The sequence below is a fragment of the Phyllobates terribilis genome, unplaced genomic scaffold (assembly GCF_046119375.1).
Source record: "Phyllobates terribilis strain yellow unplaced genomic scaffold, ASM4611937v1 Scaffold_4__5_contigs__length_816908805, whole genome shotgun sequence".
NCBI classification, from domain to species: Eukaryota; Metazoa; Chordata; class Amphibia; order Anura; family Dendrobatidae; genus Phyllobates; species Phyllobates terribilis.
This window is the reverse complement of record NW_027362764.1, coordinates 308598602-308622274: the sequence shown is the minus strand read 5'-3', so window position 1 is coordinate 308622274 and position 23673 is coordinate 308598602. Positions and strand designations below refer to the sequence as shown.

General features: G+C 42.9%; 1 protein-coding gene across 1 annotated transcript in view; it reads left to right on the top strand.

Moving 5' to 3' along the window:
• The window catches only part of CCT5 (chaperonin containing TCP1 subunit 5), a 106023-nt gene that overhangs the window by 60056 nt on the left and 22294 nt on the right, over nucleotides 1-23673 (top strand). Inside the window, exon 9 of the mRNA XM_073678359.1 lies at nucleotides 19499-19636. Coding sequence (XP_073534460.1) covers nucleotides 19499-19636 — 138 coding nt within the window. The remainder of the gene's footprint in view (nucleotides 1-19498; nucleotides 19637-23673) is intronic.

The following is a 23673-nucleotide window of genomic DNA, read 5'->3' as shown; positions in this document are numbered from 1 at the left end:
CATCCGAATGCTTTCCACTTGTCCTACAGACACACTTAGCAATATGTAAACATGTTTTAATCTCTATAAGTAATAGATTATATCTTTGTGTTGATTTGTCCTTTCACAATTTTGTTAGAAGTCCTCATAGAGAAGGCATAGAAAGTTTATCGGTTCTGCCTTCCGGTTTGCAGTCTACACAACTGATAGTGCTTCCTTCTCAGGACAAAGTGATCATGTTCTCTGTGGGTGTAGGAGCTGAAGCTGCTGGGTCCTCAGAGAAGCAGTAAATACTGCTATGCAGGCATGAGGATGAATTTACACGGTTACTGGGTTAATATAGCAGGGGAATCGGATTAAATAAAATAATTTTAAATGTAGGAATTCACACCTACACTAACCCCACCAAAGGTCTTTTGTGACCTTATGGGTGGCAAAATGTTTGAAATGGAAAAATAAAAAGCAGTAAATATTAAATCTACCACTGCCACTTGTATTGCCACTGCCAATACAAATAGTTAATTCTAGCCCTTTCTTTGATGAAATTTTTTTTATCAGATTTATATAAAAATTGTTACAAAAAAGGAGTACAATTTCTAAATTTATTTTGATGGTCCTATGTGGTCATGAAAAAAAATTCTTTAAAAAAATGTGAAAAAAATACCCCATAAAAGATAAAAACGGTGGAACATGGCGTAATATTGAATTAGTTAAATAAATATGTTCACAAGCCTACAAATAAAGTGCATATTTACTCCCATAGGTGACCCTGGTCTCAAAAATCTTACTAATCTATTGACCAATAAATAACAAATCATTCCTCAATTAATTTGAAAATTGTATAATTATTTTATTAGGCACCACTTGCAGCTTTTCTAGAGCTGAAACTGGATAATCGTAGATTTCAACATATTTATATAGAATACGATTGTCAAATATGTTTACCTAAGTACCAATGTTAAAACACAGAAAGGCCAGTGTGTGCAAACATTATTTTTGACATTGTCTTATTCCAACATGCCTAGTTGCATAAATTGCCAGATTAACAAAGTTTCCAGAAATGTTTCACAAAATTAGAATATTACCAAAAAAGTTAATTTATTAAAGTTTTTCAATGCAAAAAGTAAAACTCATTATTATATAGTCATTAGAAGCAGTGATCTATTTCAAGTGTTTATTTCTGTTAATGTTGACTATTATGGCTTACAGCCAATGAAAACGCAAACGTCCTTATCTCAGTAAATTAGAATAACACCTGCAAAGGTTTACTACACGTTTAAAAAAGGTCCCTTAGTCTGTTTCAGTAGGCTCCACAATCATGAGGAAGACTGCTGACTTGACAGATGTTCAGAAGGCAGTCATTGACACACTCCACAAGGAGGGCAAGCCACAATAGGTCATTGCTAAAGAAGCTGGCTGTTCAGAGTACTGTATCCAAGCATATTAATGGAAAGTTAAGTGGAAGGAAAAAGTGTAGTAGAAAAAGATGCACACGCAAAGGGATAACCACAGCCTTGAAAGGATTAAGAAAAGGCCATTCAAAAATTTGGGGGAGATTCACAAGGAGTGGACTGCTGCTGGAGTCATTGCTTCAAGAGCCACCACACACACAGATGTATCCAGGACATTGGCTACAAGTGTCACATTCCTTGTGTCAAGCCACTCATGACCAATAGACAACACCAGAAGCATCTTACCTGGGCCAAGGAGAAAAAGACCTGGACTGTTGCTCAGTCGTCCAAGGTGTTTTTAGATGAATTAAATTTTGCATTTCATTTGGAAATCAAGGTCCCAGAGTCTGGAGGAAGAGTGGAGAGGCACACAATCCAAGCTGCTTGAGGTCTAGTGTGAAGTTTCCACAATCAGTGATGGTTTGGGGAGCCATGTCATCTGCTGGTGTAGGTCCACTGTGTTTTATCAACACCAAAGTCAGCGCAGCCGTCTACCAGGAAATTTTAGAGCACTTCATGCTTCTCTCTGCCGACAAGCTTTTTGGAGATGGAAATTTAATTCTCCAGCAGGACTTGGCACCTGTCCACACTGCCAAAAGTACCAATAGCTGGTTTAAAAACAACAGTATCACTGTACTTGATTGGCCAGCAAATTCACCTGACCTTAACCCCATAGAGAATCTATCGGGTATTGTCAAGAGGAAGATGAGACACCAGACCCAACAATGCAGACGAGCTGTAGGCTTTTGTATCAAGGCAACCTGGGCTTCCATAACACCTCAGCAGTGCCACAGGCTGACCACCTCCATGCCACGCCGCATTGATGCAAAAGGAGCCCCGACCAAGTATTGAGTGCGTTTACTGAAAATATATATTTCAGTAGGCCAACATTTCAGATTTTAAAAATATTTTTCAAGCTGTTATACTATTTTACTGAGATAATGACTTTAGTGTTTTCATTGGCTTTAAGCAATAATAATCAACATTAACAAAAATAAACACTTGAAATAGATCACTGTTTGTAATTACTATATAATGAGTTTCACTTTTTGCATTGAAAAACTGAAATTAACTTTTTGATATTCTAATTTTGTGAGAAGCAGCTATGTCAACAAAACTGCCAGTCCAGTCCAATAAGTTGGTTCTTTTTGTTTACTTCCACACAAGCTTATTATCCAGAGGCACTGTAGGTAAATTAAACTATTGGGCAAATGGGGAGAGAGCACAGCACATCCAAGGAATAAAATAAAGGAATCCTCTTTTTTGCACGGCAAGAGGATAAAAATCATTGCAGACTGACACATTTCAAGCAAAACAATAACATACTCCTAAATCAGGGAGAATTGGAAAAACATTTAAAACAAAGACTGACATATCCCATGTAAGTATGTAATATGATTTCTTCAAGTTATGGTATATATCTACATATTTTCAATACATTGAGTAAATCGTGCTTAAATTATGTAAGTCATGTTTACATTTCAACATCGTTACTTATGTAGAGAGCAATAAATATCAATAAAAACTAAAGGGAATAAATGGTATTGCAAAAACACTGAAGCTAGTTGTTCATTTGTGATTAAAAATATAAAGATCCTTATTAAAGACAGACTGTATAAATTGATACAATCCAAAAGTGTCATTGTAGATCAAAAAACAAGTATTTCCAGGATGTCCCCCTGACAGCACCATGTAGGATGTCCTTCTTATCCTTTTAGGGACAGGAAACACTTGAGAGGTTAAAAGCCCTTCCCTCCCTCCACCCCTCAGTGTTTTTCCTGTCCCTGTGAGGATGGGAACAGAGAGAAAAGCAAAGAATCATGCCTTTTAGCAGTAGGGAGAGGGGGGCGCGCTCTATGCTCCAGCGGAGCCCACCTGCATGCCGACGACCCTGATCCATGTGTGTGCCGCACTTCCGGTGACTACTTCCAGGAATGCGCGCATTTTGAAAAATTTCAGTCGGCGTGCGTTCCAGAGTGGAACTCATGAAGCAGAGAAAACGTCAGGCAGGTAGTATAAAAGGAATTACCTGTATCTGATTACTCTGCTGAGCTGGAGACTGTCTAAGATGGAGGATTTTGACAAAAGAAAGTCCCCATCAGAGCTGTCTGTGGTCCCTGTGAGTGGGGATAGTTAGTAACTCCCTCGTGAGGTTTTTACAGTACTTATGGTTTTAAGGCTTTCCCCCCTAAATAAAAAGATGTCCCTCTGTTTTATAGGACAGGGGTCCCACTAACCCATCAACGACAGTCAAAAAGGATAATAAGAAAAATACAGGAAAACTGATAAGATGTGCCATTTGTAACAGCATGCTACCTGAAGCATGAGGGAAGCAATTATGTGAGCGCTGTACTTCCATATTTATCAGGGAAGAGCTGCCATCCTTTCTCAGAGACATGAGGTCCATGATTAGGGCGGGGAGGTATGAGCCTCCATCTTCGGTCTTGTCTCAACCCAGACATCTCAGCCCGGGCTCTGAGCAAAAAGGCCAAGGTGGGAAATGGAACTTAGTTTGCAGGAAGAGCTACAGTCCTTTTGGATCTGAAGATGATCAGGAAAAGGAGACTTCTCCAAATCCGCCAGAGGAAGGGAAGAGATACTATTTTTCATCAGAGGATACGGATGAGCTTTTAAGAACTGTCAGGAACACCAGGTGGAGGAGGCTCAGAAATCTCATTCCATACAGGATGAGATTTTCGGGGGCCTGAGGTCTCAGAGGAGCAGTTTTCCCTGTCAACAGCCACATCCAAGCCATTATCCTTGAGGAATGGGAGGATGCGGAGAAAAGGCTGGAAATTCCACGGGACTTAAGACTAAGTCTTCTGTTCGAGCCAGCGAACATTAAACCCTGGGATGAAATTCCTAAGATCGACATCCCTGTGGCAAAAGTAGCTAAGAAAACTCCTATGGATAGGAAGGCGGATGGCCTTTTGAAGAGGACCTGGGAGACTTTGGTGTCCGTTATTAAAACTAATATAGCTACACCTTCGGTCGCCAGGTCTGTGTTCATGTGGGTCGACTATCTTGAGGAACAATTGAGATCTAAGACTCCTAGAGATACTAATCTAGGGTTCCTTCCCTTACTTAGATTTGCATCGGGATTCATGGTGGATGCATCGACTTAGTCTGTCAGATTTGCTTCCAGAAATGGTGTGCTATCAAACGCAACCAGGCGAGTTATCTAGTTAAAAACATTGTCGGGGGACAGTCAGTCAAAATATAAGCTTTGTTATATTCCATTCTCAGGAGCTAGAGTGTTAGGACCAGTTTTAGACGATGTTCTAGTTTTAGACAATGTTCTAGAAAACGCATAAGATAAAAAGAAAGGGTTCCCAGAGGATAGGTCTAATAACTATCAGCCCTTTCATAGAGCCCGTCCCTCCTGCAGAAGGAAAATCTGGTAGATGGAGCTAACCCAAAGGAGGTACGGCTAGAGGTCCACCTTTTGGCTCAGGCTCGGGAAGGCAATGATGCCAGGCACGTGGGTGGAGGCTGCTGAAGTCGTTCATCGGAGGCTGGCAAGAGATCTCACAGGATCAGTGGGTTCTAAGAACTAGATAATCAGGGTACAAGATAGGAGACACTTTTCAGGAGTGTACTCTAACAGATTCTCATCCCACGGCAGATTACTTTCCCATGTGTTTGGAGGTTCAGGACCTACTTAAAATAGGGGCCATAGTTCCAGTTCCCCGAAGAGAAACCTTTCAGGGGCACTACTCAAGGCTCTTTTCTATCAGCCTTCCGGGGAGACGCGTACAATTATAAACTTAAGACCATGAAATCATTGGGTGTGATACAAATGTTTCAAGATGGAGTCAATCAGGTCTACCATTCCCCTGATTAGACAGGGACGCGATTATGTGCACATTAGATCTGAGAAAGGCATACTACCATGTTTCCATTCATCAGCATTAACAAATATATCTCAGATTCGCCAGGGATCAAATTAATAATTTCCAGTTTTGTTGTCTCCCCTTTGGTCTAGTTTCAGCTTTGCAGGTTTTCACCAAGCTGGTAGCAGAAATTGTAGCCTACTTAAGGAAAAGGAATGGGGGTTATTGTGGACCCTTACCTCAGCGATTTTCCACTAGTGGCATGGTCTCGTCATGAGCTAGTAGATCACATAAAATTTACAATTCTTGCTCTACAGAAATTAGGTTGGTTAATAAATTGGGGAAAGTTTGATTTAACACCAAGGACCAGAAAAGTCTTTTTGGGAGTTACCTTATAAGAACCTCGTTTCTGCCTGTTGTAAAACAGAGGGCGATGAGAGACTGGGTATGTCAGTTCTCATGGGATCATTTCTTAATCAAGAGTGTAATGAGATTTCTCGATTTAATGACTGCCTGCAATCCTTGTGTAAAATGGAGTCCGTTTCATTCAAGAGAACTTCAGAAAGCTGTCGTGTCAGCCTGGGACAGAAGGCAGAAGCTTGGATCTCCTCCCCAGTTGTAGTCATCACCAACGACGCAAGTCCGTCAGGTTGGAGTAGCCACATAGAAGGACATTTTTTTCAGGGGATTTGGTCTACGAAGTTCGTCAACAATTGAGAATTTTGCGCCATATAGGAAGTCCTTTGGCTCAATCGTGTTCTTGTGCAGAACAAACCTATAAAGATTTTGTCGGACAATACAACAGCGGTATCTTTTCTGCGCCACCAAGGAGGGCCAAGACATGCAATGCTCCAGGGACTTGCTACAAAAATATTCATCTGGACAGAGAAGACTGCCTTCTCAATCTCGGCAGTCCATCTAGAAGGGGCTCAAAATCAGTTAGCAGATTTCCTAAGCAGATGGGAGATTTTGCCCACGGTGACCAAATGGGGAAGTATTCCGCAGATTGTGTCGCAGTTGGGGTCCCACAGATAGACCTTTTTGCGACCAGGGAGACCACAAAGGCCAAAAAAATTCTATTCCCTAAATCCTCGGGACAACCCGGTGGAAATCGATGCACTATCCCAAGTATGGTCCAAGGACCTTTCATATGCCTCCCATACACTACTCTTGATTCCAAGGGTTCTAAGGAGGATCAGGTGAAAATAATTCTGATAGTTCCTATCTGGCCAAAGAGGAGTTGGTTTCCTCTATTGGCTAAGATGGCCCTGGAAGAACCCATATTGCTTAAATTAAGGATCTCCTTCACCAGGGACTCTCCTTGTACCAGAATGTGGACAGATTGCATCTTTCGGCATGGATCATGAGAGGCAGATCTTGAGGTGCCGGGGGCTATCAGGTCAGGTAATAATGACTTTACAGGCTTGTCGGAAACCGGTTACATCAGCTACATATAGGAAGACGTTCTGTTTTAGAATGTGGTGATTCATCAGTAGATGCCTCGAATCCTAATCTTCCTAAAATCTTAGATTTTTTTGCAGGCGGGTTTCAACAAAGGATTAAGACGGAGTATGCTGAGATTCCAGATTTTAGCCTAAGGCTATGTTCACACACGTTGGGTTTTGCAGCGTATTTTGCTGCAGATTTTTTAGAAATTTTCAGCTGCGTTTTGCAGTACCAGCAAAGTCTATGAGCAACCAGAATTCTGTTAACACATGTTTTGTTTTTTGTTGTTTTTTTTGCTGCGTATTTTGAGGCTTTGTTGTGTTTTTGGAAAATAGAGCATGTCACTTCTTTCAGCGTTTTTTGCAGCAGAAAACGCACCTGTGTTTTTGCTACGTGTTTGCAGCTTTTTTTTAACCCTATGAAGTAATGGGTGGTCAAAAAATGCATCAAACCTGCGTTTTTAACGCAGCTGTTTTCCTGCTAGAGAAAAGTTAGCAGAAAAAAACACAACATGTGTGAACATAGCCTTAAGTGCATTTTTTGACACCCACTTAACCTCTCATCCCTGGATAGCTAGGTTTTCTAAAGCCCCCGTCTCACATAGCGATATCGCTAGCGAGATCGCTGCTGTGTCACGGTTTTGGTGACGCAACAGCGACCTCACCAGCGTTGTCGCTATGTGTGACACTTTGCAGCGATCAGGCCCCTGCTGTGAGGTCGCTGATCTCTGCAAGGTGTCCTGGACCATTTTTTGGTCGTTGGCCTCCCGCTGGCCAGCACACATCGCTGTGTGTGACCAGCGGACCAACGATCAGGCTGGTATCCATGGTAAACATCGGGTTACTAGGGGCACGCGCGCACTTAGTAACCCTCTGTTTACCATGGATACCACTCTGCTACGGTGCGCGGAGGCTACTGTTCACCTTAGCAGAGTCGTATCCATGATAAACATCGGGTTGCTAAGTGCGCGTATGCCCCTAGTAACCCGATGTTTATCATGGATACGACTCTGCTAAGGTGAACGGTAACCTCCCGCGCACCGTAGCAGAGTGGGATCCATGGTAAACATCGGGTTACTAGGGGTACGCGCGCACTTAGTAACCCGCTGTTTACCATGGTTACGAGCCTGCTCCTGCTTCAGCAGCAGGCTGGTAACTGGAGCAGGACATCGTGGAATCTTTCCACGATATCGCTGCTCCCCTGATCGCTGGTGAGCCTGCCTGTTTGACAGCTCACCAGCGATGTATTAGCGATGCAGCAACGATCCCTGACAGGTCGTATCGTTGTCTGGATCGCTGCTGCATCGCTTAGTGTGACGGGGCCTTAAGGCAGTTCAGAGACTAAAGCTTTGGGTAAACAAATCTGTCCCTTCTTGGGATCTTAATCTAGTTCTTAATGCCTTATGCAAACACCCATATGAGCCAGCCAGTGAATTAAGCATCAGCAGGCTTACCTTTAAAGCCCCCGTCTCACATAGTGAGATCGCTAGCGAGATCGCTCCTGTGTCACGGTTTTGGTGACGCAACAGCGACCTCACCAGTTATGTCGCTATGTGTGACACTTTGCAACGATCAGGCCCCTGCTGTGAGGTCGCTGATCGCTGCAAAGTGTCCTGGACCATTTTTTGGTCGCTGCCCTCCCGCTGGTCAGCACACATCGCTGTGTGTGACCAGTGGGAGCAGCGATCAGGCTGGTAACCATGATAAACATCGGGTTACTAGGGGCACACGCGCACCTAGTAACCCGTTGTTTATCATGGTTACCAGCCTGCTAAAGTGAGCGGTAACCTCCCGCTCACTGTAGCAGAGTGGTAACCATTTTAAACAACGGGTTACTAGGTGCGCGTGTGCCCCTAGTAACCCGATGTTTACCATGGTTACCAGCCTGCTCCTGCTTCAGCAGGCTGGTAACCAGGACATCGTGGAAAGATTCTTTCCACGATGTCGCTGCTCCCCTGATCGTTGGTGAGCCTGCCTGTTTGACAGCTCACCAGCGACCACATAGCGACGCAATGATCCCTGACAGGTCGTATCGTTGTCGGGATTGTTGCAGCGTCGCTAAGTGTGACGGGGCCTTAAGGCTATGTGCCCACGTAGCAGATTTGATGCAGAGCGTTTTTGCCTCTCTCTGGCAGAAAAAAACGCATGCATATTTACATGTGTTTTTTTCTGCCAGAGAGAAGCGTCTTTTCAGCGTTTTTACATGTGTTTTTTTCAAGCAGTTTTCCAAGCGATTTTGAGCATCACTTGGAAAAATGCTTGACAAGTTGGTCACACAATATAAATCCATGCAACCGGCATGGATTTATAATGTGTGAACAACTTGGATGCTTTAAATGCAGCATCTATAGTATAAAAAAAAAACAAAAAAAAAAAAACCTGTATATTCACCTCTCCGGCGGCCCCCGGTCTGCTCCCGGCCCCGTCTTCTCTCTTCAGCGTCCCGCAGTGTACTGTCAGGACCTGCGGTGACGTCATTTAGTCAGCTGATGGTCACGCGACCATCACCTGACAGCCGACGTTAGCGGTCGCGTGACCATCAGGTGACTAAATGACGTCACCGCAGGTACTGACAGTACACCGCGGGACGACGAAGAGAGAGGACGCCGCCGGGAGCAGACTGGGGGCCGCAGGAGAGGTGAATATACAGGTTTTGTTTATTTTTAACTTTTTCTTTTTTTCACAGCGTGTAGCCGAGATGAGGAGTTGTAGTCTCCTCTTCATCCCGGGTACCACACGCACCGCAATTACGCTGCTAATTCGCGGCCATTGAATTTAATTGAAACGCAGCAAATCCACATATCCCTTCGGGTTTGCTGCGTTTCAATGTTCCTCAATGGCCGCGAATTTGCAGCGTAATCGTGGTAGAAATGGTCATGCTGCGTTTTGCAACGTAATGCGAATTCGGCGTTCTAATTAGCGCATCATGTGCATAGCACATCCGAATTCACATTGCTTTGGATGGCAGACTGTTTTACAAGCGTTTTCGCAGCCGCAAAAACGCTACGTGGGCACTTAACCTAATAGTGTTCACAGCTGTCATCAACCCCAGCTATCATTACCCTGATTGCCACTGCACCAGGGCAATCTGTTTGAGACAGGCAAAGCGCACTCTAATGTGATGCGCCAATTCTAAGGCTGCTGTGGGCTGGTATTTTTAGGATGGGAAGTACAAAAACCCAGGTACCTTTGCAGCCTGATAATATCAGCCCACAGCTGTCTGCTTTACCTTGCCTGGTTTGTGTGGCTCAAATCTGTTTGTTTTTCCTTTATTAGGGTAAACATCCTTTAGTGCCACATAAAAGGCACTAAACGGTTTAAGTTTATTATATATGTAGTATGTATTGTGAAATTTTATATCTGCTACACATTTATTCTATTACACCCCTGCTCCCTTAGAAGACAGAGCAAGGTTACACATTTCTAAGGGAGCAGTGGTGTAATGTGTGACCCCACTTCTATTGGAGTAGTATTATGGTGGATGGAGCGTGTCACAAATTACACCACTGCTCCCATAGAAGTGGACGGAGTGGTGTCACCGGAAGCTTAGCTAGGGGTTTCGTTTGGGATGGTTAAACTTCTGAATGGGCCTCTAACCAGGTAACCCTGATTACACCTACAATGTTGCCCCCTAATAGTAAATGTAGGAGAACCTCAGCAGATGACTGCGCTGTTACTAAAAATATAATATACTCCATATAGTAGAATGCCCTCCCCGTCGGCCTCCGTACGGTAGAATGCCCTCCCCGTCGGCCTCCGTACGGTAGAATGCCCTCCCCGTCGGCCTCCGTACGGTAGAATGCCCTCCCCGTCGGCCTCCGTACGGTAGAATGCCCTCCCCGTCGGCCTCCGTACGGTAGAATGCCCTCCCCGTCGGCCTCCGTACGGTAGAATGCCCTCCCCGTCGGCCTCCGTACGGTAGAATGCCCTCCCCGTCGGCCTCCGAACGGTAGAATGCCCTCCCCGTCGGCCTCCGAACGGTAGAATGCCCTCCCCGTCGGCCTCCGAACGGTAGAATGCCCTCCCCGTATCTAACCCCAGCTTTTATGATACAGCAAGCAGCACCATTTAACAGAATCAGCGCTGCCGGCTGTCCTCGGTAACATTGTACTTGTCAGTATCCCTTTGCAGTCACCAACAAAATGGCTCCACACTGATCCTAAACTTCATCCTCTCTTATCCTGTGACAAACACCCAGAAGGGGAGGAGAGGAGCAATATCACACACATGTTAGCAGATCCCGCCCACATTTACTGCAGTGGTAATGTGAGCTAGTTGTACACTAGGTTTTTATGGCAAATTTCAGAAGCTGCTCCCCCTAGTGTTTCAAAGTGGAAATACCAAAGCTTTTTTATTTTTCATATTTTACTTCATTAAAAACAAATGATATTTTAAAAAAATAATAAAACATTAATACTTAATTTTTTTTAAATTGTTTACATTTTTTTTTATCGCAAAAAGTGCAATTCCACAGTTAAGTAGTGAAAAAAATTCCAAAGTTAGCGCCATTTTTTATTTTTATTTTTTCGTGTTCTGGGGCCGGTTAAGGGCTTATTTTTTGCGCGCCGAGCTGATATTTTTATAGATACCATTTTTTGGGGTACATACAATGTTTTGATCACCCGTTATTGCAATGTTGCGGCGACCAAAAAACGTATTTCTAGCGTTTTTTAATCTTTTTTATTGATCGGATTAATTTTTTTTGTTATATTGATTCTAAAAGCACCGATGCAAAATGTTTATTTTATTTTAAATGGGGCGAAAGGGGGGTGATTTATACTTATATTTTTAAAAACTTTTTTTTTTTTTTTCCTTGCTTCAATAGTTTCCATGGGAGACTAGAAGAAGCAATTACCGGATTGGCTCTGCTGCATACAGGCTATGAGCAGATCACCTCTATGTAGTAGATTTGCTCACTTGCTATTAGCGCCAACCACTGGCCATGACAACCACAAGGGTCTGCTGCAGAGCCCCGGTTGTCATGCCAACCCATCGGTGACCCGCGATCATGTGACAGTGTCAGCGTTGGGTGGGGTAAGTGACTCGCATCCGGTCTGCGCAAGTTAAATGCCCGCTGTCAAAGATTGACAGCGGCATTTAACTAGTTAACTGCCTCAGGTGGATTGCGATTCCACCCGTGGCTGTTGCGGGCACATGTCCGCTGTATACATCAGCTGACATGTGCCCGGTTTAGTGTGGGCTCAGCCCTGGAGCCCGCTCTGAACAGGGGGTGACAATGTGGTACGTACTATTATGTACCACGTCGGATATAAAAAACGCATCCCACTTGTAAGCTGAGTGGGGTTTCTACTCACTTGGGTGCGTCGGGAGGTTAACAGGAGGCATGTTCCTTTTTAAATGTCCATGTCTGTTTATTACGTCACAAACCAAGGAATACAAACAGCCTTTAGTTCAGGCAAAAACAAAGTAAAGAGTCCTTAAGGCAAAGTCTGGTTATCCAGTCCTGCGAGCACACAAGCTGGACAGCATTCAGTCCAGTGGCTTGGTCTGGATACCACAACACACAGGAGGCCTTCTACCTCCGAACACACAGACCATGTGCAAATCAACGACCTCCATTTTATACCTTAACCACACCCAGACGTGAGGTCTATGGGTAGCAAGACCCGCCCATCTCTCAAACTACCCGTTACCCAGTTCCAGGTACTCCAATCAGTCCTCTTAGTGCTTACGTGTACTCTGGGTTACATCAGAGGACAGCCATCTCAGTGTCCGTTAGCCACCTTACAGTGGCTAAATATTTTATAGGTGGAATTTGTATGTTTTCCCAATGTTGGGTTTCCTCCTGGTACTCCGGTTTCCGGTTTCGTGTCTGGAGTGTGGTAGGAAACCATAGTACCTGGAGGAAACCCACATACCAATAGGGAATTTTGATTGTGAGCCCGAATGGAGACAGTGATCTGGAAAATTCTGTGGCATTAATGGCGCTATATAAGCGAGTAAAATAAATAGCATGTGGTAAATGTTATCTTCTTATCTTTATATGGGATTGAAAAAATAAACAGGTCAGTTAGAGGTGGCAACTGGCATAAACCGCTACTGTTGAGCGACGCATACTGGAAATGGAGCTTCAAGGGAACATGTCACCAGTTTTTGAGCCTATGAACAAATGGCACCACCTTTAACTGCTCTTGTGCTTCATCCCACAAACATGCCTATTTGCTCCCAACTTCCCATGTAAACCCCGAAAACAAGCCGCAATAGATGTTACAAATCTTCCATTGTAGTGCCTAGTACAGTATGCCCAGCTCATGCTTCTGGAGATACGCACCTGTAAATAAGTCGGGCTCGCATCATCGCTACAGAAATACCTGTGGACGCTAAATGTGGTTTAGGCACACTATGGGTCTCAGAATGGGGGGGGGGGGGGCATTTGGATTTGGGAGTGCAGAATTTGCTGGATTTCTTTTGGGGGGAGGGGGGCAAGGAGCCATAGCGCTTTTCCAGAGCCTATGTGTTATCCTTAATGTGGAAGCCCCCTATATTTCCATTGGCAGATGATGGACCTGAGTGGGGATTTTTTTTTGTTTGAGTTAAAGCTGTTATTAGTAATATTTTACATAACATTTTGGTTGACATTTATTCTATGCTCAGCATTTATATTGTGGTTTCTTTCTATATCTCCAAATGATGTGATTCAGATGAAAACCCGATGGGCCCATTCAGTATATTGAGGCAGCAGAGTTACTCTGGACTTCATCTGGCCTCTGTTCAGCAGTCTACTTTTCTGAGGTGCACAAAACTGTGGTCTACAGTTCTTTTGCACGGTTAACCCTTTCACGCCCCCAAGCCTGTTTTCACTTTCCTGACCAGGCCAGTTATTTCAAATCTGACCAGTGTCACTTTGAGATATGCAAATTGCCTCTTCAGAGAAAAAGAGGACTTGAACTCTATAGCACCACCTATTGGAAGCAGCAGTCCTACAACTCACAATCGACCCTTTAACGAGTCGTAATAAATCTGGAACGCTTCAACTGATCCCACCTATTCTGGGATTGTTTTCTCGTGACATATTGTACTTCATGATAGTGGTATAATTTCCTCAATATGACTTATTTTTTATTTTTTTCAAAAATAAATGTTTGTCAACTTTCAAACTTTTAATTTTTATCCCCTTAAATCAGTTATGTCACACAAAATAGTAAATAACATTTCCAACGTTTACTTTACATCAGCACAATTTTTGAAACATAATTTTCTTTTATTAAAAAGATAAAAGGGTTAAAAGTTGACCAGCGATTTCTCATTTTTGCAATAAAATTTAAAAAATCATTTTTTTTTATGGACCACATCACATTTGAAGTGACTTTGAGGGGTCTATGACTCATGGGTGTTTTCCAGAAGCCAAGCAGCTGTGAATGTTGAGTGAAAATTGCAAACTGCTTTTGTAATCACCAGCACGTTATGCCCAGCTTGTGCTTCTGGAGACATGCACCCGTAAATTAGGCGGAATCTCATAGCTACAGAAATGCAAAACAATAAATGTGGTTTAGGTACACTGCGGGGCTTAGAAGGGAGGGGGGCATTTGAATTTGAGAGCGGAGTTTGCTCCATTTCTTTTGGGGGGTGAGGAGCCAAAGCTCTTTTCCAGAGCCTTTGTACTACCAGTCTTCAATATTTCCATTGACCAAAGACGGACCTAAGTGGGGACCTGCTTTTTTTGTGAATTGAGTTGAAGCTTTTATTGGAAACATTTTACATAACATTTTGGATCACATTTATCCTGTGCTCTACACTGAGCACTTATATCGGGACTTCACGCTAAATCTTCGAGTGACGTGATTCAGATGAAACCCATGAGGGATCCATTCAATATAATGAGGCAGCAGAGTTACTCTGGGCTCTCTGGCCTCTATTCAGTGGTGTACTTCTTTTTAAAAGTGCACAAAATTGTGATGGACCGTGCTTTCATGCATGCCTAAAAAGACTGACACTGCCGGATCACAGGCCAGACAGTCCAGTGCCTTCATCTGCCTCATACGGAATCTTCTACCAGGGTTTAGTCTAAATCACGTATTTTAAGAGATTTACACACAAAACCCGGTGTAAGCGCTCGGCATAGAGAGCAGGATAAATGTGACCTGAGCATTACTGCAATCTTTGGGAGATGGAATGAACAAATCAACAGCAGGTGAAGAATTAATTTTATTCATTTTTTTACGCCTTTCCTAGTGCGGTATAAGTGATTAGACAACTTTATTCTTAAGGGCGTGCGATTACAGCGATAGCAGCCAAACATAAAAAACCTGATATAAATCTGTCACCCACTGAAAGATTCTTTTTATTGTAAAGTTTTTGCATCGCCATATTTTGATAGCTACAAAATTTCCATATTTCGGCCGGCAGGGTTATCTGAAAGCATGTTTGTGCAGGACGAGTTGACGTTTTTATTGGTACCATTTTCGAGCAAATGACATTTTTTTATTGCTTTCTATTCCGATTTTTGGGAGGTAGATTGATCAAAAACTAACAAATTAAGATATTGTTTTTTATGCCGTTTTGCGTTTAATAAAATTGATAAGGCATATTTATTCTTCGGGTCAGTACAATTATAGCGACACCGCATTTATATTATGTTTTTTTTTTTTTTAATAGAAAAAATAATTATTTTACATCGCTTAATTCTGAGAGCTGTAATGTGTACTTTGTACTTTTTTTTTTTTTACGCAAATGTCTTTATTGGATTATTTTTTTTTTTTTTACTTTGCCTCAGTATGGGACATCAACATTCCCTCCCCTGATCTTCTGCACTGCAGGGCATCAGAGCTGAGTTTCACAGGCAGGGTGGAGGCTGGTTAGCTTCTGCTATGATGTGCATGAGCTGACAGTTCAGTGTCCTTGGGTTACCCCACAGCCATCTTGGGACCTGGGGTCACCATGGAGACCATCAGCACACTGCGATCTCCATCATGTTGTGCTGATGAGAGCAGAGAGGGAGCTCACTCCCTCTGGGATTCTTCTTTGTCGCTGTCATTATTGACGGCGGCATTAGAGGGGTTAAACGCCCCTGATTGGTGCTAGCACTGATCAGGGGCCTTGCTGCGGGGGTGTCCGCTCTCTTATGTATGATTGCTACGGCCCTCCGCATGAGCCTGTGCGATTGAGAAAAAGTATATGTATGGAGGTTTGCCGGAACAAAGCTCCGGCAGCGCCGTGCATATATGGCACATGTCAGGAAGGGGTTTAAAAGGACACCGCTGGATCATAAACCATAAATAAAACATTGCTTTAAAAAAAAAAAACGTAAAATGTTTTTGCATCACAGAAAGGATCTGCTTCCCTGCTGTAAAATCTGTATACTCTTCCTCCCCTGCCCCAGAGATGTGGTATGATCAGACGATGTCCCTGTATGGTCAGACACAGCCATTACACAGGGACACATTTATAAGATTATCTCAGCACAGGAACATTTTATTTAACACATCCAGTTGTGGAAGTTTTTTCAAGAACTACTAATTAAAATGTACTTTGTTTTTGGGACAAGCCCTTTAAAGATTTGTAAATTAATCAAAACCTTTTTATTCACAAATCAGATAAATCAGGTTGCATAGTACTGATTGACACTGCTTAATATCGGTAAAAAATGTTCAATATTCTGGATAATAATGTGATGTATTGGAAATTAGTCTAATCCTGCAGTTCAGTTTTCATTTATTATTTTTGTGATATTCTTGGTGTTTTAAAATAACAATTATGTTAAACCCCTTCAAGACATGCGCTGTACATGAAATAGGGAAATCAGCGGGTGTCAGCTTTACAACACCGCTGACACCCTGCAGTGATTAGCACTAATCATGGGCATTTAGCCCCTCTCATTTCACTGTCCATAGCAACAGCTGTGTCAATCTGCTTAAAGGGAGGGAGCGAGTTCTCTGCTCCGATGAACAAAATGCGCCGACTGTCTCCATGGTGACCCCAGACAGAAAAATGATCAGGGACCCAGCTGCAGTGGCCTGCCGGTGTCTGACTGCCAGCTCTAATGCCCTCAGTGTAAAGGCATTGCAGAGTATTGGATCAGCGATGAGGCCAGGGATAGTTGATGTCCCATTCTGGGACTAAGTAAAAAAAAAAAAAAAAAAATTAAATCACATGTTAAAAAAAAAATAAAAAAAAAGTGAAATTATGAAAAAAAAATTGAAAAAATGTTTCCCAGAAAAAAAAAAAAATTTAGTTTTTACAGAAAGGAAAACAGTATACTTGGTTGGTATCGCCGCATCTTTATTATTTATTAAACCTGTTGAACACCGTAAAGTAAATTAAAAAAACATGCCAAAAATATCATTCATCATCCAAAACATGCAATCAAATAATTTTCCTCAAAAATGTAATTTTGGCCCCGAATTTTTTATTTTCACAAGGGTAACAGGAGAAAATGGACTCCAGAATTTGTAGTGCACTTGCTCCAGAGTATGCCGATACCCCATATGTAGGGGAAAACTGTTGTTTGGGCGCAAAGCAGGGTTTGGAAAGGAAGGAGTGACGTTTGGAGCGCAGATTTTGATGGAATGGTCTGTGGGCGTCATGCTGCTTTTGGAGTGCCCCTGATGTGCCTAAACAGTGGAACCCCCCCCACACGTTACCCCATTTTGGAAACTACACCCCTCTAAGATTTTATCCAGGGGTATAGTGAGCATTTTGAAGCCATGGGTACTACACAGAATTTGATAACATTAGGTTCTCATTGTAAATTTTCCTTTTTTTTTTCACGAAAATGTAGTTTTATCCCCAAATTTGTTATTTGCACAATAGATAATAGGAGAAAACGGATCACATAATTTTTTATGCAATTTCTCCTGAACGCGGTGCTGCCCTATGTCGTCAGAAATTACTGTTAGGCCACACGTCAGGCTGAGAAGGAAGGAGTGCGATTTGACTTTTGGAGCACATATTTTGTGCCACTTACTGTGTTTTAGGAACAGTCGGGCTCAGAAGTAGGGGGGCATTTGGATTTAAGAGCGCAGAATGCACTGGATTTTATTTAAGGGGGCAAGAGCCATGTCTCTTTTCCAGAGTCTTTGTTCTAGCAGTATCATGGGACCCCCTATAGTTCTAGTGACAAATGAAGGACCTGAGTGGCAGGGCTGTGGAGTTGGAGTCTGTGTAAAATGGACCGAGTCCTAAAATATACTAAATTGGGTACAGTAGTTCAATTCAGTTTGGGGGGAATATTTATTCATAAGAATTTGGAAAAGTTCTGAAATGTCCTATTGCTGACTTGAGGGTCTAGACTTTATAGCTGAGATGAATCTATGCTACAATAAATTTATCACTTAAACATGAGCCATGTATATGAGAGTCGTAGAGTCTGTGTCATGGAAATTGAGAAATCAGAGGTTTGGCTTACCAACTCCACAGCCCTGCTGAGTGGGGGCTGTTTTTTTGCAGGCTAAATTAGGGTTATATTAATAACATTTTGGGATGCATAATATTTTTAGATCGCTTACAGAATAAGGCTGGATCGCCTTCTTGTGTGCTACGCTGAGCGCTTAGATCGAGGTTTTCATGCAAATCTCACAAAAATACGATTCAGACGAAACCCCTAATGTAACCACCCACCATAATGAGGCAGCTGGAGACACTTTGGGCTCCATTTGGGGTCTGCTCTGGTGATATCCATCTTTTTATGCGTACACAGATCTGTGGTCTGCCACACTTGTGCGCTAAAAAGATGCCTAAATGACAGGACACCCAGTCCAAAGTGACTCCATCTGCCTCATAAGTGAGTCGTTCCAGTCAGGGTTTTTGTCTGAATCGTGGTTTTGGAGAATTTATCTGGAAACTCCAACTTCAGCGCTCAATGGGAGAGCGTATAATAAATGTGACCAAAGCCTTATTTTGATTTTTGGGAGTACAAAAACAGTTCTTAATTTTGAGCGGTTCGCCATGTGGTATAAGTGTTAAGTCAAATTTATTCTTTGGGTCGGTGCGATTACAGCGATACCAGATTTATATAGGTTTTTTTTTAGGTTTTGCTGCTGTCACGTGCACTGTTCTCCCTGACTTCCCGGGTACGCGTAAAGCGGCGCTCATATAGAGCGCGCTTTGCTTCATCCCGGCCCTTCTGTCTGTGTACTGCGCCACAGGAATCTATTTCACAGGCGCCGGGAAGGCACTGTCAATTCCCGGCGCCTGCGCATTAGAACCCTGCAACGCGGTGCGCATGCCAAGGAAGTCAGGGAGCACAGTGTACGTCACAGGGCCCTGTGACATGCAGGGGAGGGGAGGGGGGGATATGATAATTAAGCAGATAGGTGGGGATTTGGGGGAATAATAAGCACATAGGCGGTGATTGCTTGGCTTCCCCCGGACGCCAAGCCTGTGAAAAATTGAGTTAATAATAACAGATTTCTCTGCAATCAGACCTCTACTATGGGCCATATGGTTATGTATAGATTTACTTTTCTATACCCTGTATGCCTATAGTAGAGGTCTGATAACTCCAAAGTGATGAGAGATTCCCTTTAAACATATCTATTTGTGTTTTGTGAGCACTTGCACTTTAGTATTTTTAAAAAATAAATGAATAAAGGTTACATTTTAATTGATACACTGCTATAATAGATCTATAAAGAGTTTGATAGCTGTCAAACTTTCCTCTCCATTAGCACCTCCCCAACAATTTTTGCGCGCCTTACCAGATGTGAGAAATGCTGGTTTATTATAATAAGATAAATGTCTTTATACTCCAGTTTCTTTTATTTAACTGTATTTGACTTTTATTGCTTATTTAAAACGAATATATTGTAAAATATATGGTTAACATTTACAGATTATTGAAGAAGCCAAGCGTTCACTTCATGATGCATTGTGTGTCATTCGCAACTTGGTACGTGACAGTCGCATTGTTTATGGTGGTGGAGCTGCAGAAATATCTTGTGCATTAGCAGTTAGCCAAGCTGCAGACAAGGTAAACATATATACAATAAAAGTTAAATTAAAAAGGTTGGTTGTTGCATGCTGTAGTATTTTCTATTTGAAATGGATGATCAAACATATCGATCAGGCCTTTTAAGGCTATGTGTGCACGTTCAGGATTTGAATGCAGAAATTTCTGCAGCGTTTCTGCATCTCTTGGCAGGAAAAACGCTGAAAAAATGTGCTTTTTGACTCTGTTTTATGTGTTAATGTGTTTTTGTACATAAATGAATGTTTTATGGAGCTAATTAAAGTTATTTGAAAAAAAAAAGAAACGTGAGACATTGCTTTAACCCTTGGATTACCATCAGAACTAGGGTGAGTATATTGGTTAATTTAAATGATTAAATAATGTCTGTTGTATTTCAAATAAAGTGTTTGTTCTGTGCCTGTGTGTTTATTTAACTCTTTACTTTTAGTTTAATTAGGTTTGGTACTGAAAGGGTCTGATTGACACCTTGTCATGACCACACAAAAGGGCTAGGAAGGTCCCATACACCCAATCTCGCTAGCATTTCCATTCATGTCATTTGTGGGGCAGCTGAGAGCTGCTATTTTTAGCCTAGGAAGGTGCTACTAGGCAAACATGTTCCCTGGCTTTAATAACAGCTCACAGCTATTTAATTAGCAGCTACTTCGTCGTTGTCCCACCCCCACCCCCTGATCAGCAACCAACAGTGCTTTGGACACGGTGTATTTTTGCTGTGTCCAAAACGCTGTGTTCTAATGCTGCACTTTTGTTGTCGGTATATGTGAATCCACCGCATATAATGACACTTCAATCTGTCAAAATCTGTTACAGAAATTGACATGCTGCGGGTGAATTTGGGTACGTGGCCATGATCAGGAAATGCTGCTGGTTTGACGCTGTGTGTTTATACAGCGTTGAACCTGCAGCGGCCAGATGTTACAGCATAGTGGATGATATCTGTAGAAATCCGATGTCCACTATGTGTGCATCAGAGGCTGCGGATCACCCGCGTACACTGACATGCGGCAAGTCTTTCAGGACTGCAGCATGTCAAATTCTCTTGCGGAGTAGCTAGTCTCCGCAACAGAAATTTGACCACTAGAATGTATAGAATACTTTAAATCCGCATGGTTCAGTAAACACATGTGGATTTATCTGCGTTCAATAGAATGCAACGGATGCAACAAAAATATGCGTCCAAAGCGCTGCTAAGTCTGAAATATGGGCACAGAGCCTGAAAAAAAAAAAAAAAAAAGCCAACAAAATAAACGTGGGCTCCCGCATCATTTTCGTGACCAGCAGAGAGCAAGCTGACCGCTGGGGACTGATATTAGTAGCCGGGGAGGGGGCCATTAGTAGCCGGGGAGGGGGCCATTAGCCAAAAATGTTCCCTGGCCATTAACAGCCGAACAGGGAAAAAAAAAACTGACACTTCCAAACCAAAAAATGTGTGTACAGGTGCTTACTAGGAGCAGCTACCTCCATATAGCACTAACAAAGTAGCACACTGCAACGCTCTAGAAAATTAAAATAAATGAGAAATCTTAGCGCATAAATGTGTACCTGGTAGCCACATGTAAGGCGTTTCTCGTCCTACCAGGAACCTGCCTGTGTGAACTCCTCTAAGAGACAAAAGTCTGCTTGTGTGTGGGAATGCAAGATCCTCCTGCTTTGTCTTGGATCCTTTTTTTTTTTTCTTTCAAAAGTTCACGCATGTGACAAAAGACATTATTGAAAAAGTTTCCCTTTTTGTTCACTCTACTTCAAAACTAAAATATCATGTGAACCTACCACACTGATATAAACAAGCAGCAATTATTAGTATTCTATTTTGACGTGGAGCTCCATGTAAGGGCAGGTTCACACGAGTGTATAAAAAATCGTTCAGAGTTAAATCCATTAAGTGGGACAATTCTTTTCTCACTTGTCATCCATACGCAATCAGTTTTGTTTCTGTTTTTTTTTTTTTTTTACAGTAGCAGCTATTAATCATTTGCAGGACCATTTACAGTTTCCCATGTTACAGAATTGCTATGTAGCCATAAAAATGAGATGCCATATTGTGGCTCCTTATGGAATCAGATTTTTTAACATACCCATAGACTTGAATGGGTGAGTCTCATCCAATATACGGGGGAAGCTAGCACATGCTGCAATTTTTTTTTCACATGCAGATTTGGTCAGTGAAAAATAATCGCTCATTTGCACTGTCCCATTAAATAACATTGCTCTGAGTGTGTTGTTTTTTTGTTTTTTTTTTACGGATAGTACTTGGACCGAAAATATGGTCATGTGAACAAACCCTAACAGTGAAAAAAGCCAAGGAACAGACTAGACTGAATCTTGTTCTGGTAGAACAGGAAGGCATTACAATGGTTCGGTCTCCTTCACATGTCCTTGTCTCCAGTAGGTGTGGTGACAGTTTTCACACGTACTGAAAACACTTGCACACAAGCAGACTTTTGTCTCTTAGACAGGAGTTCACATTGGCAGGGTCCTGGTATAACGAAAAACACCTTATCGTGGCTACCAGGTACACAAGATTTGGCCAATTTATGCACTAAGATTTCTCATTTATTTCTATTTTCTAGAACAGTAATGCTATTCAAACTTCATATATTTCATGTTTGCATACTTAGTGTTGCAGTGTGCTACTTTTGTTAGTTATTAACAGCCCACAGATGTTTGCTTAGTCTTTACTGGCTATTTTACAGGTGGACCCCAGAAAAAAATTGACGTAGGGTCCCCTATAAAGTATAACCAGCAAAGGCTAAACACACAGCTGCGGGCTGATATTAATAGCCAGGGAAGGGGCCATGGATACTAGCCCCCTCCGTGGCTAATAATATCACCCCCCAGCAGACCCAGAAATGGCGCATCCATAAGATGCGCCAAATCTGGCACTTAGCCTCTGCTCTTCCCACTGCCCTGTAGCTGTGGCGAGTGGGGTAATTGAGTTGAGGTTCATGTCAGCCTTGTATTGGCGGCTGACATGAAGCCCATGTTAGTAATGGAGAGGTGTCTATAAGACGCCCCCATTACTAACCCCTTATTAAAGTTTACAACGCTTTTTCAATAAGACATGGCCAGAATTAAGTATTTTATTGAAATAAAATGAGTCAGTTTTAATTATTTATTTATTATACTGCCAATCCCCGATCTTCTGTAAAAAAAAAAAAAAAATAAAAATGTGTGTGTATGTATATATATATATATCTAATATATATAATTGTCTTATCCCGTCTGTCTGTCCTTCTGTCCAGGAAATCCCGCGTAGCTGATTGGTCCGGCCGCGGCCAATCAGCGACGCGGGATTTCAAAAAAAAGATGGCCGTTAGCGGCTCATCTGCCGCACGGAGGTCAGCGGCGATGCAGCCGGGAGATGACCGGCGCCAGTCGGTCATCTCCCGGCTGCTAGCAGCAGAAGGACCCCGACCGGCGCCGCCGCTGCTCTCTATGCGGCTACCGTCGGGAGATAAGCGCCCAGGGCCGCTGATCTCCCGACGGCAAGTGTGAAGCAGGGAGCTGCGCCTCTGGTCGGGATACTTCAGCTGCGAGCAGCCGCTCATCTCCCGGCGGCTCGCAGCGGAAGTACCCGCACATGCAGCGCCGCTCCCTGGTCCTCACTAATAAGATTCGCTGATTGGTGGCGGCCGCCGGCCGTGACCAATCAGCGTTTTTTGGCGCCAAATTTAAACACCGCTGTTCCGATTGCGCCCGGTCGGCCGCATACATATTCTAGAATACCCAATGCATTAGAATCGGGCCACCATCTAGTATATGTATATATGTAAATATATACAACCATGTCCCTCACTTGTCCGCCGTCATGACGTAATCCAGATTGTCCCTCGGCGATCCAGGTCACTTCTACAGCAGCCACATCAATCACTGATGTGACTGCTGTAGAAGACAGCACTGTACACTGACAGGAGTGGAATCACTCCTGTCAGTGTACATGGCTCTGCTGCAGGACTGAGGTCACTTGGGTTCATCAGCTGAAGATGAGCTGAAAAGCCCCGGTGACCTCCGCATCAGTGGTACGTGGGAACATTCTC